General features: G+C 48.9%; 1 protein-coding gene across 4 annotated transcripts in view; it reads right to left on the reverse strand.

Moving 5' to 3' along the window:
- The window catches only part of LOC122547863 (protein FAM227A-like), a 221,113-nt gene that overhangs the window by 117,349 nt on the left and 85,946 nt on the right, over nt 1-17,818 (reverse strand). For 3 of the 4 annotated variants that reach the window (XM_087978405.1, XM_087978404.1, XM_087978403.1), the window contains 3 exons: nt 9,660-9,730; nt 5,039-5,197; nt 402-502 (listed from right to left, as the gene is read on the reverse strand). In XM_087978405.1, coding sequence (XP_087834531.1) covers nt 402-502; nt 5,039-5,197; nt 9,660-9,730 — 331 coding nt within the window. The remainder of the gene's footprint in view (nt 1-401; nt 503-5,038; nt 5,198-9,659; nt 9,731-17,818) is intronic. The other variant, XM_087978406.1, reaches the window with a different exon arrangement.

Genomic DNA, 17,818 nt, shown 5'->3' on the forward strand with positions numbered 1-17,818 from the left:
GAATGTGCAACCTCTGCACAGAGGGTCGCTCAAGGGTGGAATCGAACCCGAGTCCTAAGAGCTGTTTGTTTTGAGTGAGATATGTAATAATAAAACCAGTATGGAGATAAACCTTTCCCTGGAGCCGAGGAGAATTTGGGAGCTGCGAGACATCAGTACAACGTCTAGGGATAGACGGAATGAATGATAAAACTCTCATTAATTAACAGTTAGATTGCTGAGCATATGTTGGAACAAAACATTTCAGAAAGGTCCATTGAGCAGTGCTTGGTTAGGTTTACTGTGGTCTGTGAGGAGGTGTAGCATGATGTAGGAGAGTGGGTAGCTGTTCTGTCACTGGTAGGATGCCCACTCAGATACCAGCTGATGGACTCTGGTGCTCAGTACATAGCGTCACTAACCTCTTGTGCTGCTGATGCAACAATTTCTGTTTCATCTCTTTCAGCTTCAGCAGGTTCTGAAACCCTGCTTTAATCACATCACTGTATGTGGGAGTATCATCTGTAAATCCACCAGTTAGGGAAAAGGCAGGGAGAAAACTGCAAAGTTGTATTCTTTATGTGTCACAGGCTACTCTTTGGCTCACCCTGGCAAAACAGCTCAGCAATTAGGGTTTGATACTGTTGGTAACACATGACTGATTCTTTGCTTCCTCTGTTGATCTCACAGTCCAAGGCCATTAACAAAGTGAGGGAAAGGGAGAGACATTTGCGAGAAGAGGATCATAGATGGGAGAAGACACAAACATGGACCATGAAAGAGGAAATATGTGCAGAATAGATGGCCAACCCACAGGAGAGAGGGCCCTGCTAGGTGAAATTATGGGTTGGGAACTTACTAGCCCAGAAAGGCAAAGCTAGAAGATTAATAATAGGGGAGGACACATCCTAACATCCTGTACACCCCTCTACACAGCCAGGCTGTTTTAACCCTGACTGGAATGGGTATATGCATCTCTAAGTGACAGAAATGTGAAGGAGTAGGACTTTACTCATGATCCCTGGTGTGATGAATCAGTTTCTTTAACAAGGTTATGGTGTCCTTAGTTTCTTTTATACAGAGGTCGTAAAAGACACAGACTCCAAAAAATCTAAGTTGATGGGTTTTAGGGCCAGTTTGATGATAGCTAACAGATACTGCCTCATGCAACAGGCTTTCAAATTTTGAAAAAAAAAATCACTTGTACAACAAAAGGAGAGTGGCCAGTTCTCCCAGCTCAGTTTTTCTTTGGTTTGGTTTGGTTTTTAGTAATAGTGTGGAAAAAGCTGCAGGTTATTGCTGATCTCTCTCTGATTTCTCTCCTGTAAGACCCATTCCTGATGAAGGGCTTATGCTCAAAACGTCGACTCCTGCTTCTCGGTTGCTGCCTGACCTGCTGTGCTTGTCCAGCACTACACTCTCGACTGTAAGACTCTGTGTTTGATTTTACCGTTTGTGCCAGAGGGTGAATGTTGCAAGTATCGGGAACAGCATCATTAAATTGGGATAATCTGTTGGATTTTCAGATAGGTTAAGTTATTCTGTATTCTGTTCTCGTTTGTGTTTCCTTCAGTAATTTTGTAAATAAATTCTGGTTAGTTTAAGACTAAGTGGTTTGACCAGCTGTACCTCTTCTGGAATTATCCATGTTACACTTAAAACAACTACAAAGTTAGGGTCTGGGCTACTTTGTTGAAATGTTTTGTGGGGTCAGGCCTGGTCCATAGTACAGGAAAACACAGGAAATTGGATGAGGAGGTAATTACCTCACCATGGAAACAACCAGAATTTCCTTCACGAGAGGGGCCCAACATCCCCTTCCTAACCACAGGCCCCTCCCCTCCCCTCCCCTCCCCATTCCCAGCCCAGAGCCAACAAAACCCCAAGTACCTGGTTGCAGTGTGACATTGGGAGGAGGGGTAATGAGGGTATGTGTGCCACCCCAATTTTCATACCGGCTGGTAAAGAGCAGGACCCTCTGTTTGCACGGCCAATGAAACTTCTCAAAGTTTTAAAGAAAGCTTGGAAGGTTTCTGCTACCGCTGTGATAGTACATTCTCCTCCTCATGGTGTTTCACTAACCGACTACCTTGGAATATGGTTCACTCCAGCAAAACACTGCAGAGATTATCCTTCATGACCCTTATCAATGAGGCTCCTCTAGAGGTCGGTTCTTGAGTATCAAGGGTTACAGAGAGAAAGCGGTTGAGAAACTTATCAACCGTGATTGAATAGTGGAACAGATTCAATGGGCTGAATGGCCTAATGTCTGCTCCTATGTTTTGTAGTCTTATGCTCTTAAGTGTGTTTACCTAATCATCTCCTAATCATTGTGGGCGGTACGGTGGCTCAGTGGTTAGCACTGCTGCCTCACAGCGCAAGAGACCCGGGTTCAATTCCCGCCTCAGGCGACTGACTGTGTGGAGTTTGCACATTCTCCCCGTGTCTGCGTGGGTTTCCTCCGGGTGCTCCGGTTTCCTCCCACAGTCACAAAGATGTGCAGGTCAGGTGAATTGGCCATGCTAAATTGCCCATAGTGTTAGGTAAGGGGTAAATGTAGGAGAATGGGGGATAAATGTAGGGGAATGGGTCTGGGTGGGTCGGTGTAGGCTTGTTGGGCCAAAGGGCCTGTTTCCGTAAGTAATCTAATCTAATCTCCACCTAAACTTTAACACATTGGCTCAGATTTTTCACTTGCCATGACTTTCTGCTGCTCAGACAGTTGCTACTCTAGTGTAACTGTGAGTTGTAAATGGGGAACCAACTGGAGCAGACTCTGAAGGAATTGCCTGGGAAAGTGCAGGTTTCACTGAGTGGTTGCTCTCTATCTGGAAGCCTCTGAAAGTTTCCATTTAAATCCAAGAATTTGGAGACTTCCAATGAAGTTAAATAATTAGTTACTCATATAAAGTTAGACTATCAACTACATTTCACTATTAGCTACTGTATATCTTTAGGGTTAATCACCAAGTGATGTCATACATACCTCACACACCCCCAATTACACTTCCTCCAGACTCTGACCTAACAGCCCACCTGCCATCTCCATGAGACCAAAACCCGTTTCCCCCATGAACTGGTTTTCACTCCCCGCGCACCCCACCCACCCCAGCTCCACACCGGACCCCTGATTCTTACCCCTCCCCCACTGTCAGACTGTACCTGATCACCACCCCCCACACTGCCCTTCTGCTGAAACCAAGTAGAGACAGACACTATCCCCACCCTCAACCCACATCCCCTGCTGCCAGGCCCAACACCAAAGTCCTGCCCCTCCACCCCACCCCACCCTACTGGACTTTATTTGTCCTACACAGCCCAAACTACCCTGAACACTGTATCACTTACATGGTCCTCTTGTCACCTGGCATCCTGCCCACTTGGCAACTATCCCTATTCCATTTGGCATTCTACCCACCTACTACCCGAACTCCTTCTCATCTGGCTTCCTACCCTGGCACCGGCCCCTCTCCCTCCACACCCCCAGCTATACCCAGCTTACCCGGCCCCTAGACCTGAATGCATCCAACCCTCTTCCCTCCCAGAATCCTAACATCACTATTTCATGTACTGCTGTTTGACAGCTGCTGTCAAAACCTTTAACTGTCAGAATGTGGCTGCTGATGACTGAAAAGTAGGGATTGGGGAGGTCTGCCTGAAGCTCTGACAGTTCTGTGTTATGAAAGAACGGGTAGAGTGGGAAGTATGGCTCCACGCTCTGGCAGAGCCCTGAACAGAATCTCCTTTCAGAAGTGTTAAGCTCCTTTGTTTTGGAAAAAGGAAGGGCTGGAGTAGGAATCTGCATGAATCTGTCACTCCTTGGAAAATCCAATCCACTGTCTCATTCCCTTCCTGGATGCCCCTGAATTTGTAACTATTCGCCTCTTTCTATTTTCAATAATATTATACATTTTCAGAGGGTGATCTCATGTTCTACTATTTGTCCCTCCATTGAATCTGGGAAAAGTATCTCAAACTAATTTTATTTTTCAATGCTCAAGTTTCTTTGTCCTTGAATTTTACTTTTGAATATTTTTCTCAATGACACATTTGTCATTGTTTCCCAATTGTTCCCCTAATTTCAGAATGACTCTTTACTTCAGAAGCCAGGCCAAGTAATATTTCCTTTCTGATTGGTGTAATGCCCAAGAATACAAGGTCTCCTTCCATCTCAGCCCATCGCAAATAATTCAAGTCTCTTACAATTTTAATTCCACTGTTAACACAAGTACATACTTCTTCCCTTGACTTGCAGTTCAACTTCAGGCTCCTCACGTTTGTTCAGTAATGTTACAGTCCTAGTATGGTGAATATTTTCATAATTGACCATGTTCCCAAAGCATTATGGTTTCAACCTAACTTAGACCTATATGTTCCAGCGTTAAGATATTATTTCTCATTAGATAATTAATTTCTACTGCCTTTCCTAAGTGTTCTGATTGTTTGTATATCTGGGAGTATTTCATTGTCAATGTTAATCTGTGCCAGAAATGTTTGATCAGTCTCAAATGTTCCACTTTAATCAGTAGCCTCTGCTTTTAGTCCTCTATTCTCGTACTCACGTACTCATCTTCTCCAGCCATGGCCACTATCTGTTTTGAAACAACATTCGCAGTGTTTCCCTTGGCTGTCCTGCTATTATAATGGAGCTATGGAAGGTTACTCCTGAGGCACAGTCTGGAATTTAGATAGATTCCCTATGGTGTGGAAATAGGACCTTTGGCCCAACAAGTCCACACTGGCCCTCTGAAGAGTAACTCACCTAGACTCATTTCCCTCTGACTAATGCACCTAACACTATGGATAATTTAGCACGGCCAATTCATCTAACCTGCAAATCTTTTGAACTGTGGGAGGAAACTGGAGCACATGGAGGTAACCCACACAGACACGGGGAGAACGTGCAAACTCCACACAGACAGTCGCCCGAGGCTGAAATTGAACCTCGGTCCCTGCTAACCACTGAGCCAACGGGCCACCCCAAATTATATTTGAGAGTTACAGAAATGAAGAATTTCCCCTCTATTGGTTGCTGTGAATAGAAACAGCTAAAAGGATATGGTGGTAAATGTTGTATCTCTGTTCTTGTGACATAAAGGTTTTCTCCAGCTTGTGGTTCAAGGTTTAACTGTTGGAGAAAGTTCAGAACCAGAGGACTAAGGCCAAACAAATTAAATAAATTCTTCGCACACTTTGGCCCAGGGCCCACGACATGGGACTGTGGAGAGAAAGCAATTTATTAAAAACAGGTGAGGCTTTCTGTCAGGACCTTCCTTTATCATCTCCTGTTGACAATATCACCTCCCACTGATTGATTCATCATTATCAACTCCCAAGTGATCAATGTGACAGTATGACATCCCAGTGAATGATCCATCAGTGTCAGCCCTTCACTCGCTGGTCTGTCAGTATCACCTCCCACTGACCGGTCCGTCAGTGTCACCTTCCACTGTCCGGTCCGTCAGTGTCACCTCCCACTGACCGGTCCGTCAGTGTCACCTCCCACTGACCGGTCCGTCAGTGTCACCTCCCACTGACCGGTCCGTCAGTGTCACCTCCCACTGTCCAGTCCGTCAATGTCACCTTCCCTGAATGGTCCGTCATTCTAACTGAAACAGATAACCATTGACCAGTCTGTCAGTGTCGTCTCCAGCTGAGTGATCTGTCAGTATCTCCTCCCACATCGATAAGGTGTCACATAAAAGGTGATTTTTTTGGCTAATGTATCAGTATGGAGAGAGGATTTCTTAACACACAGAAATTGGGGTGGGGGTGGGGGGGGAGTGGTTTCAGCTTGAAATGACATATCTAGTGGTGTGCCACAAGGATCAGCCCCAGGGTTCAAGTATTTACTGTCTACATTAATGACTTGGTAAAGGGACACAAAATAAATCCAAATTTGTTGAGAATATGAAAACAGGTTGGATATTGTGATGAGGACACAAGGGACCTGCAAGGGGATATAGATAGGTTGGGTGAGTGGGCAAAACGTAGCTGATGGAGTTTAATGTAGCAAAGTGTGAGCTCATGCACTTTGGTAGGAGGAAGAGTAGGTGGGAGGTGAGGGAGTGAGGGTGTGTTTGAGCAATGTATGACGATACTGAGGCTTTAAGAGGTGTACTTTATCCTTTTTATAATGAAGAAAGGTTAAGACAGAGGTGACAATCTGTCTGCTCCAAAGGCAATAAAGTAAACTGCTTGTGAGGTCTTGGTTTTTTTTAAAGTTAGAACAATAGAAGCAGCCTGATGGGTGGGCTCAAACTCTGACAGGATTTTTTTGTTTAGTTTAAGTTTTCAGGAGCAGTTGCTGAGATCATGAAGCTCTTAATCCCCTCTCTGTTAAAGCTAAAATCTGGGGTTCACTTCCTGCTGTTAGAATTTCACGTGAGAAACTCTAGTTTACTGAATTTACCTTTTCCAAGGGTGTGCTTTGGGGTGTTACTATACTGGGCTTAAAAATGTGTTGCTGGAAAAGCGCAGCAGGTCAGGCGACATCAAAGGAGAAGGAGAATCGACGTTTCGGGCATAAGCCCTTCTTCAGGAATGAGGAAGGTGTGCCAAGCAGGCTAAGATAAAAGGTAGGGAGGAGGGACTTGGGGGAGGGGTGTTGGGAATGCGATAGGTGGAAGGAGGTTAAGGTGAGGGTGATAGGCCAGAGAGAGGGTGGGGGCGGAGAGGTCGGGAAGAAGATTGCAGGTCAAGAAGGCGGTGCTGAGTCTGAGGGTTGGGACTGAGAAAAGGTGGGGGGTAGGGGAAATGAGGAAGCTGGAGAAATCTACATTCAGCCGTTGTGGTTGGAGGATTCCTAGGCGGAAGATGAGTCGCTCTTCCTCCAGGCGTCGTGTTGCCATGGTCTGGCGATGGACGAGGCCAAGGACCTGCATGTCCTTGGCGGAGCGGGAGGGGGAGTTAAAGTGTTCAGCCACGGGGCGGTTGATTTGGTTGGTCCGGGTGTCCCAGAGGTTTTCTCTGAAATGTTCCGCAAGTAGGTGCCTGTCTCCCCAGTGTATAGGAGGCCACATCGGGTGCAGCGGATGCAGTAAATGATGTGTGTGGAGGTGCAGGTGAATTTCTGATGGATATTGAAGGATCCCTTGGGGCCTTGGAGGGAAGTGAGGGGGGAGGTGTGGGTGCAAGTTTTGCATTTTTTGCGGTTGCAGGGGAAGGTGCCGGGAGTGGAGGTTGGGTTGGTGGGGTGTGTGGATCTGACAAGGGAGTTGCGGAGGGAGTGGTCTTTCCGGAATGCTGATAGGGGAGGGGAGGGAAATATATCCTTGGTGGTGGGGTCCATTTGGAGGTGGCGGAAATGACGAAGGATGATCCGATGTATCTGGAGGTTGGTGGGGTTGTAGGTGAGGACCAGTGGGGTTCTGTCCTGGTGGTGATTGGAGGGGCGGGAATCAAGGGCGGAGGAGCGGGAAGTGGAGGAGATGCAGTGGAGAGCATTGTCGATCACGTCTGGGGGGAGAATTGAGGTCTTTGAAGAAGGAGGCCATCTGGGTTGTTCGGTATTGGAATTGGTCCTCCTGGGAGCAGATGCGGCGAAGGCAAAGGAATTGGGAATATGGGATGGCGTTTTTACAGGGGGCAGGGTGGGAGGAGGTGTAATCTAGGGGTAGCTGTGGGAGTCAGTCGGTTTATAGTAAATGTTTGTGTTGATTCGGTCGCCCGAGATAGATATGGAAAGGTCTAGGAAGGGGAGAGAGGAGTCTGAGAGGGTCCAGGTAAACTTGAGGTCGGGATGGAAGGTGCTAGTAAAGTGGATGAACTGTTCAACCTCCTCGTGGGAGCACGAGGTAGCGCCGATACAGTCATCAATGTAGCGGAGGAAAAGGTGGGGTGTGGTGCCAGTGTAGCTGTGGAAGATGGACTGTTCCACATATCCTACGAAGAGGCAGGCATAGCTGGGGCCCATGCGGGTGCCCATGGCTATTCCTTTGGTTTGGAGGAAGTGGGAGGATTGGAAGGAGAAGTTGTTAAGAGTGAGGACCAGTTCAGTCAGTCGAAGGAGAGTGTCAGTGGAAGGGTACTGGTTGGTTCGGTGGGAAAGGAAGAAGCGGAGGGCTTTGAGGCCTTCGTGATGGGGGATGGAGGTGTATAGGGACTGGATGTCCATGGTGAAGATAAGACGTTGGGGGCGGGGAAGCGAAAATCATGGAGGATGTGGGTGGTGTCCCGAACGTAGGTGGGGAGTTCTTGGACTAAGGGAGACAGGACGGTGTCAAGGTATGCGGAGATGAGTTCGGTGGGGCAGGAGCAGGCTGAGACAATGGGTCGGCCGGGGCAGTCAGGTTTGTGGGTTTTGGGCAGGAGGTAGAAATGGGCGGTGCGGGGTTGTGGGACTATGAGGTTGGAGGCAGTGGATGGGAAATTCCCTGAGGTGATGAGGTTATGGATGGTCTGGGCGTTGATGGTTTGGTGGTGGTCATGGTCAAGGGGGCAGTAGGAGGAGGTGTCCACGAGCTGGCATTTAGCTTCAGCAATATAAAGATCGGTGCACCAAACTACCACCGCGCCTCCCTTGTCTGTTGGTTTGATAGTGAGGTTGGGGTTGGAGCGGAGGGAGTGGAGGGCTGCACGTTCCGAGGGTGAGAGGTTTGAGTGGGTGAGAGGGGTGGAGAGGTTGAGGCGGTCAATGTCACGGCGGCAGTTGGCTATGAAGAGATCGAGGGCGGATGAGAGGCCAGCATGGGGTGTCCAGGTGGATGGGGTGTGTTGGAGGTGGGAGAAGGGGTCGTCAGAGGGTGGGCGCGAGGCGAAGGGCGGCGGAAGAATTGTTCGACGTCTCGCCGTATGTTGAATTCGAGACGTCGAACAATTTTTCCGCCGCCTTCGCCTCCGCGCCTACTTCTTCAACCAGGATTCTTCAACCATCATCCTTCGTCATTTCTGCCACCTCCAAACGGACCCCACCACCAAGGATATATTTCCCTCCCCACCCCTATCAGCGTTCCGAAAAGATCACTCTCTCCGCGACTCCCTGCTTGGCACACCCTCCTCATTCCTGAAGAAGGGCTTATGCCCGAAACGTCGATTCTCCTTCTCCTTTCATGCTGCCTGACCTGCTGCGCTTTTCCAGCAACACATTTTTAAGCTCTGATCCCCAGCATCTGCAGTCCTACTTTCTCCCTGTTCCTATACTGGAACAGTTAATTAGTAATAGTCAATATTGAAATTATTTTGTGAAACAGATCAATAGTTACAGTTAAGCCAATTCTTTTATTTTTATTTTGTCTGTATTTTAACGATAGTGAATGAATAAAGCATGTTTTGGTTCAAGCCTAGTAGTTTGACCAATCGAACTGCATCGAGAACACAATGCCTTACACTTGCCTTTAAAATAAGTTGGGGTCTGGAACTATCTTCTTAATATATTTTGAGGGGGTTGGGGTTGGTCTGGTCCACAGCAGAATGTGGGAAGTAAGGCTGGGTTTGAGGAAGATAAGTGTAGGGTGTGAAGGTTGGCGTGAGGCAGTGAGGAAGGGAAGTGAGAGTGGACTTGAGGGAGTGAAGATGGGAGGTGAGCATGGGTTAGAGGGTGTTGGTGGACGGGTGGGTTTTACCATATTCGTCCTGGCTGGATTGGGAACTGAAACAAAGTGGTTGATATCTGGAAACTGGTTTAAGGCCTGTTACACATTGAGTGTGTGTACTGGTCAGTGCTGACGTGTCTGTCTCACCTGTTTGTGAGATGGAATTCGAGTCAATCTTTGGGAGCTTGACATCATGCTGCTGACCGCCTGGACATTACCTATAACAGCAATGAGATGGGAGAACTGAGAGAGCTCAGGGTCTTATTAGTTGCACATAAAAGACTGTCCAATAGCTGGTGCTGAGTTAAAATGAAAGCTGTGAATGCAGCATTGAACACTTGCTTAGGGAGTGACCTAACAGACTAAGCCCCTTTGGCAGGTTTATTCATTTGTGTTATTTTGAACATACTCTGGTAAATTGTATGTGCAAAGGAGTCCATCATGATTCACATGTGGTCTCTGCTCAAGGTGCAGCAGAGGGAAAGGGATCACGGTCTTGATGTTGGAACCCAACTTGGATTATGGAGCCAATTGGCTGGAGATATCGAAGCAGATTGGTTGTATCTGTCCAATTAACAGCCAGCAGACATGGGAACTGACCAATAATAACAGGCAGTTGTGGGTCGGATCGTAGTCCTGATAACTGAGCTGCTGATGCCATATTTAAAGGGACAACAGTGTGGTTCTAAAAGGGCCCAGATAGAGAGGATCATGGAACAGTGTTCACAGTGATACTCTTATTTGTTTCAGAGGTCCCTGGTGAGTCAGCATGGATTGCTATATTGTCAATACTCAATGGCCCAGAGACGGAGGACTGCTAGTGGACAATGCTGGCTTTGAAATTTGCATCAAACTGCCCATGAGAGTACAGTGATACTGTATCAGTCTGCGTCTACAGCAGAAGCTGCTTCACAATGTCAAGGAGGGGAGCAAAACTGGCATTTGTTCACCACATTGACCAGGATAGAGGAAAGCAGCTGACAGGGAATTTATCAAAGAGCCCCGTGCTGAGGGTAATGGGTGTGAGGAGGCCTTCAGGAAGCTATCTATTGAAACATGGCATGCACCATTTTATTGTAAATCTGAGGCTAGTGAAGGAGACCTGGGACCTGCAGGAGTTGGTGGAACAAATGGAGAGTGTGTGTGTGTGTTTGTGTCTTTCTCTTGCTTCCTCTCTCACAGCAGTGAACACTGTGCCCCACTGTAGATATACACATACAACAGTGAACACTGTGCCCCACTGCAGTTATACACATACAGCAGTGAACGCTGTACCCCAGTGCAGATATACACACACACACAGCAGTGAACAGTGTCCCAGTGCAGATACACACACACATACAGCAGTGAACACTGTGCCCCACTGCAGATATACACATACAGCAGTGAACGCTGTACCCCCACTGCAGATATACACACACACAGCAGTGAACACTGTGTCCCAGTGCAGATACACACATACATGCAGCAATGAACACTGTGCCCCACTGCAGATATACACACACACACAGCAGTGAACACTGTGCCCAAGTGCAGATACACACACACACACAGCAGTGAACACTGTGCCCAAGTGCAGATACACACACACATGCAGCAGTGAACACTGTGCCCCACTGCAGAAACACACACACATGCAGCAGTGAATGCTGTACCCCAGTGCAGATATACACACACATGCAGCAGTGAACACTGTGCCCCAGTGCAGATACAAACACACAGCAGTGAACACTGTGCCCCAGTGCAGATACACACACACACACAGCAGTGAACACTGTGCCCCAGTGCAGATATATACACACATGCAGCAGTGAACACTGTGCCCCACTGCAGCTGTACACATACAGCAGTGAACGCTGTACCCCAGTGCAGATATACACACACATGCAGCAGTGAACACTGTGCCCCAATGCAGATATACACATGCAGCAGTGAACGCTGTACCCCAGTGCAGATACACACACACAGCAGTGAACACTGTGCCCCAGTGCAATACACACACACACACGCACAGCAGTGAACACTGTGCCCCAGTGCAGATACAAACACACAGCAGTGAACACTGTGCCCCAGTGCAATACACACACACACACACAGCAGTGAACACTGTGCCCCAGTGCAGATACACACACACACAGCAGTGAACACTGTGCCCCAGTGCAGATATACACACACATGCAGCAGTGAACACTGTGCCCCACTGCAGCTATACACATACAGCAGTGAACACTGTACCCCAGTGCAGATATACACACACATGCAGCAGGGAACACTGTGCCCCACTGCAGCTATACACATGCAGCAGTGAACGCTGTACCCCAGTGCAGATACACACACACAGCAGTGAACACTGTGCCCAAGTGCAGATACACACACACATGCAGCAGTGAACACTGTACCCCAGTGCAAATATACACACACATGCAGCACTGAACACTGTGCCCCAGTGCAGATAAACACACAGACACAGCAGTGAACACTGTGCTCCAGTGCAGATAAACACACAGACACAGCAGTGAACACTGTGCTCCAGTGCAGATAAACACACAGACACAGCAGTGAACACTGTGCTCCAGTGCAGATAAACACACAGACACAGCAGTGAACACTGTGCCCCAGTGCAGATACACACACACATGCAGCAGTGAACACTGTACCACAGTGCAGATACACACACACATGCAGCAGTGAACACTGTACCCCAGTGCAGATATACACACACATGCAGCAGTGAACACTGTGCTCCAGTGCAGATAAACACACAGACACAGCAGTGAACACTGTGCTCCAGTGCAGATACACACACACAGCAGTGAACTCTGTGCCCCAGTGCAGATACACACACACACATGCAGCAGTGAACACTGTACCCCAGTGCAGATACACACACACAGCAGTGAACACTGTGACCCAGTGCAGATACACACACACAGCAGTGAACACTCTCCCCCAGTGCAGATACACACACACATGCAGCAGTGAACACTGTGCCCCAGTGCAGATACACACACATGCAGCAGTGAACACTGTGCCCCAGTGCAGATACAGTCACACATTCAGCAGTGAACACTGTACCCCAGTGCAGATATACACACACGGCAGTGAACATTGTGCCCCAGTGCAGATACACACACACATACAACAGTGAACACTGTGCCCCACTGCAGATACACACACACACATACAGCAGTGAATAGTGCCCCAGTGCAGATACACACACACATGCAGCAGTGAACACTGTACCCCAGTGCAGATACACACACACAGCAGTGAACACTGTACCCCAGTGCAGATATACACACACATGCAGCAGTGAACACTGTGCCCCACTGCAGCTATACACATGCAGCAGTGAACGCTGTACCCCAGTGAAGATACACACACACAGCAGTGAACACTGTACCCCAGTGCAGATACACACACACATGCAGCAGTGAACACTGTGCTCCAGTGCAGATAAACACACAGACACAGCAGTGAACACTGTGCTCCAGTGCAGATAAACACACAGACACAGCAGTGAACACTGTGCTCCAGTGCAGATACACACACACAGCAGTGAACACTGTGCCCCAGTGCAGATACACACACACAGCAGTGAACACTGTGCCCCAGTGCAGATACACACACACATGCAGCAGTGAACACTGTACCCCAGTGCAGATACACACACACAGCAGTGAACACTGTGACCCAGTGCAGATACACACACACATATCAGTGAACACTCTGCCCCAGTGCAGATACACACACACATGCAGCAGTGAACACTGTGCCCCAGTGCAGATACACACACACATGTAGCAGTGAACACTGTGCCCCAGTGCAGATACACACACACATGCAGCAGTGAACACTGTGCCCCAGTGCAGATACACACACACATGCAGCAGTGAACACTGTACCCCAGTGCAGATATACACACACGGCAGTGAACATTGTGCCCCAGTGCAGATACACACACACATACAGCAGTGAACACTGTGCCCCAGTGCAGATACACACACACACATACAGCAGTGAATAGTGCCCCAGTGCAGATACACACACACATGCAGCAGTGAACACTGTACCCCAGTGCAGATACACACACACAGCAGTGAACACTGTACCCCAGTGCTGATATACACACACATGCAGCAGGGAACACTGTGCCCCACTGCAGCTATACACATGCAGCAGTGAACGCTGTACCCCAGTGCAGATACACACGCACAGCAGTGAACACTGTGCCCAAGTGCAGATACACACACACATGCAGCAGTGAACACTGTACCCCAGTGCAGATATACACACACATGCAGCACTGAACACTGTGCCCCAGTGCAGATAAACACACAGACACAGCAGTGAACACTGTGCTCCAGTGCAGATAAACACACAGACACAGCAGTGAACACTGTGCTCCAGTGCAGATAAACACACAGACACAGCAGTGAACACTGTGCCCAAGTGCAGATACACACACAGAGCAGTGAACACTGTGACCCAGTGCAGATACACACACACATCAGTGAACACTGTGCCCCAGTGCAGATACACACACACATGCAGCAGTGAACACTGTGCCCCAGTGCAGATACACACACACATGCAGCAGTGAACACTGTACCCCAGTGCAGATACACACACACATGCAGCAGTGAACACTGTACCCCAGTGCTGATATACACACACATACACCAGTGAACACTGTGCTCCAGTGCAGATAAACACACAGACACAGCAGTGAACACTGACCCCAGTGCAGATATACACACACGGCAGTGAACATTGTGCCCCAGTGCAGATACACACACACATACAGCAGTGAACACTGTGCCCCAGTGCAGATACACACACACACATACAGCAGTGAATAGTGCCCCAGTGCAGATACACACACACATGCAGCAGTGAACACTGTACCCCAGTGCAGATACACACACACAGCAGTGAACACTGTGACCCAGTGCAGATACACACACACATGCAGCAGTGAACACTGTGCCCCAGTGCAGATACACACACACATGCAGCAGTGAACACTGTGCCCCAGTGCAGATATACACACACATGCAGCAGTGAACACTGTACCCCAGTGCAGATATACACACACGGCAGTGAACATTGTGCCCCAGTGCAGATACACACACACATACAGCAGTGAACACTGTGCCCCAGTGCAGATACACACACACATGCAGCAGTGAACACTGTACCCCAGTGCAGATACACACACACAGCAGTGAACACTGTACCCCAGTGCAGATATACACACACATGCAGCAGTGAACACTGTGCCCCACTGCAGCTATACACATGCAGCAGTGAACGCTGTACCCCAGTGCAGATACACACACACAGCAGTGAACACTGTACCCCAGTGCAGATACACACACATACAGCAGTGAACACTGTGCCCCAGTGCAGATAAACACACAGACACAGCAGTGAACACTGTGCTCCAGTGCAGATAAACACACAGACACAGCAGTGAACACTGTGCTCCAGTGCAGATAAACACACAGACACATCAGTGAACACTGTGCTCCAGTGCAGATACACACACACAGCAGTGAACACTGTGCCCCAGTGCAGATACACACACACATGCAGCAGTGAACACTGTACCCCAGTGCAGATACACACACACATCAGTGAATACTCTGCCCCAGTGCAGATACACACACACATGCAGCAGTGAACACTCTGCCCCAGTGCAGATACACACACACATCAGTGAACACTCTCCCCCAGTGCAGATACACACACACATGCAGCAGTGAACACTGTGCCCCAGTGCAGATACACACACACATGCAGCAGTGAACACTGTACCCCAGTGCAGATATACACACACGGCAGTGAACATTGTGCCCCAGTGCAGATACACACACACATACAGCAGTGAACACTGTGCCCCAGTGCAGATACACACACACACATACAGCAGTGAACACTGTGCCCCAGTGCAGATACACACACACATGCAGCAGTGAACACTGTACCCCAGTGCAGATACACACACACAGCAGTGAACACTGTACCCCAGTGCTGATATACACACACATGCAGCAGGGAACACTGTGCCCCACTGCAGCTATACACATGCAGCAGTGAACGCTGTACCCCAGTGCAGATACACACGCACAGCAGTGAACACTGTGCCCAAGTGCAGATACACACACACATGCAGCAGTGAACACTGTACCCCAGTGCAGATATACACACACATGCAGCACTGAACACTGTGCCCCAGTGCAGATAAACACACAGACACAGCAGTGAACACTGTGCTCCAGTGCAGATAAACACACAGACACAGCAGTGAACACTGTGCTCCAGTGCAGATAAACACACAGACACAGCAGTGAACACTGTGCCCAAGTGCAGATACACACACACATGCAGCAGGGAACACTGTACCCCAGTGCAGATACACACACACATGCAGCAGTGAACACTGTACCCCAGTGCTGATATACACACACATGCACCAGTGAACACTGTGCTCCAGTGCAGATAAACACACAGACACAGCAGTGAACACTGTGCTCCAGTGCAGATACACACACACACCAGTGAACACTATGCCCCCGTGCAGATACACACACACATGCAGCAGTGAACACTGTGACCCAGTGCAGATACACACACACATCAGTGAACACTCTGCCCCAGTGCAGATACACACACACATCAGTGAACACTCTCCCCCAGTGCAGATACACACACACATGCAGCAGTGAACACTGTGCCCCAGTGCAGATACACACACACATGCAGCAGTGAACACTGTACCCCACTGCAGATACACACACACAGCAGTGAACACTGTGCCCCAGTGCAGATACACACACACATGCAGCAGTGAACACTGTGCTCCAGTGCAGATAAACACACAGACACAGCAGTGAACACTGTGCTCCAGTGCAGATAAACACACAGACACAGCAGTGAACACTGTGCCCAAGTGCAGATACACACACACATGCAGCAGGGAACACTGTACCCCAGTGCAGATACACACACACATGCAGCAGTGAACACTGTACCCCAGTGCTGATATACACACACATGCACCAGTGAACACTGTGCTCCAGTGCAGATAAACACACAGACACAGCAGTGAACACTGTGCTCCAGTGCAGATACACACACACACCAGTGAACACTGTGCCCCCGTGCAGATACACACACACATGCAGCAGTGAACACTGTGACCCAGTGCAGATACACACACACATCAGTGAACACTCTGCCCCAGTGCAGATACACACACACATCAGTGAACACTCTCCCCCAGTGCAGATACACACACACATGCAGCAGTGAACACTGTGCCCCAGTGCAGATACACACACACATGCAGCAGTGAACACTGTACCCCACTGCAGATACACACACACAGCAGTGAACACTGTGCCCCAGTGCAGATACACACACACATGCAGCAGTGAACACTGTGCCCCAGTGCAGATACACACACACATGCAGCAGTGAACACTGTGCCCCAGTGCAGATACACACACACATGCAGCAGTGAACACTGTACCCCAGTGCAGATATACACACACAGCAGTGAACACTGTGACCCAGTGCAGATATACACACACGGCAGTGAACATTGTGCCCCAGTGCAGATACACACACACAGCAGTGAACACTGTGCCCCAGTGCAGATACACACACATACAGCAGTGAACACTGTGCCCCAGTGCAGATACACACACACATACAGCAGTGAACATTGTGCCCCAGTGCAGATATACACACACATGCAGCAGTGAACATTGTGCCCCAGTGCAGATATACACACACATACAGCAGTGAACACTGTGCCCCAGTGCAGATACACACACACATGCAGCAGTGAACACTGTGCCCCAGTGCAGATATACACACACATGCAGCAGTGAACATTGTGCCCCAGTGCAGATATACACACACATACAGCAGTGAACACTGTGCCCCAGTGCAGATATACACACACATGCAGCAGTGAACACTGTGCCCCAGTGCAGATACACACACACATGCAGCAGTGAACACTGTGCCCCAGTGCAGATATACACACACGGCAGTGAACATTGTGCCCGTGCAGATACACACACACAGCAGTGAACACTGTGCCCAAGTGCCGATACACACACACATGCAGCAGTGAACACTGTGCCCCAGTGCAGATACACACACACACACACAGCAGTGAACACTGTGCCCCAGTGCAGATACACACACACATGCAGCAGTGAACACTGTGCCCCAGTGCAGATACACACACACATGCAGCAGTGAACACTGTGCCCCAGTGCAGATACACA

The sequence above is a fragment of the Chiloscyllium plagiosum genome, unplaced genomic scaffold (assembly GCF_037043375.1).
Source record: "Chiloscyllium plagiosum isolate Xiang-an unplaced genomic scaffold, Cpla_swu_hap1 HiC_scaffold_33, whole genome shotgun sequence".
In the NCBI taxonomy this organism is placed as follows: Eukaryota; Metazoa; Chordata; class Chondrichthyes; order Orectolobiformes; family Hemiscylliidae; genus Chiloscyllium; species Chiloscyllium plagiosum.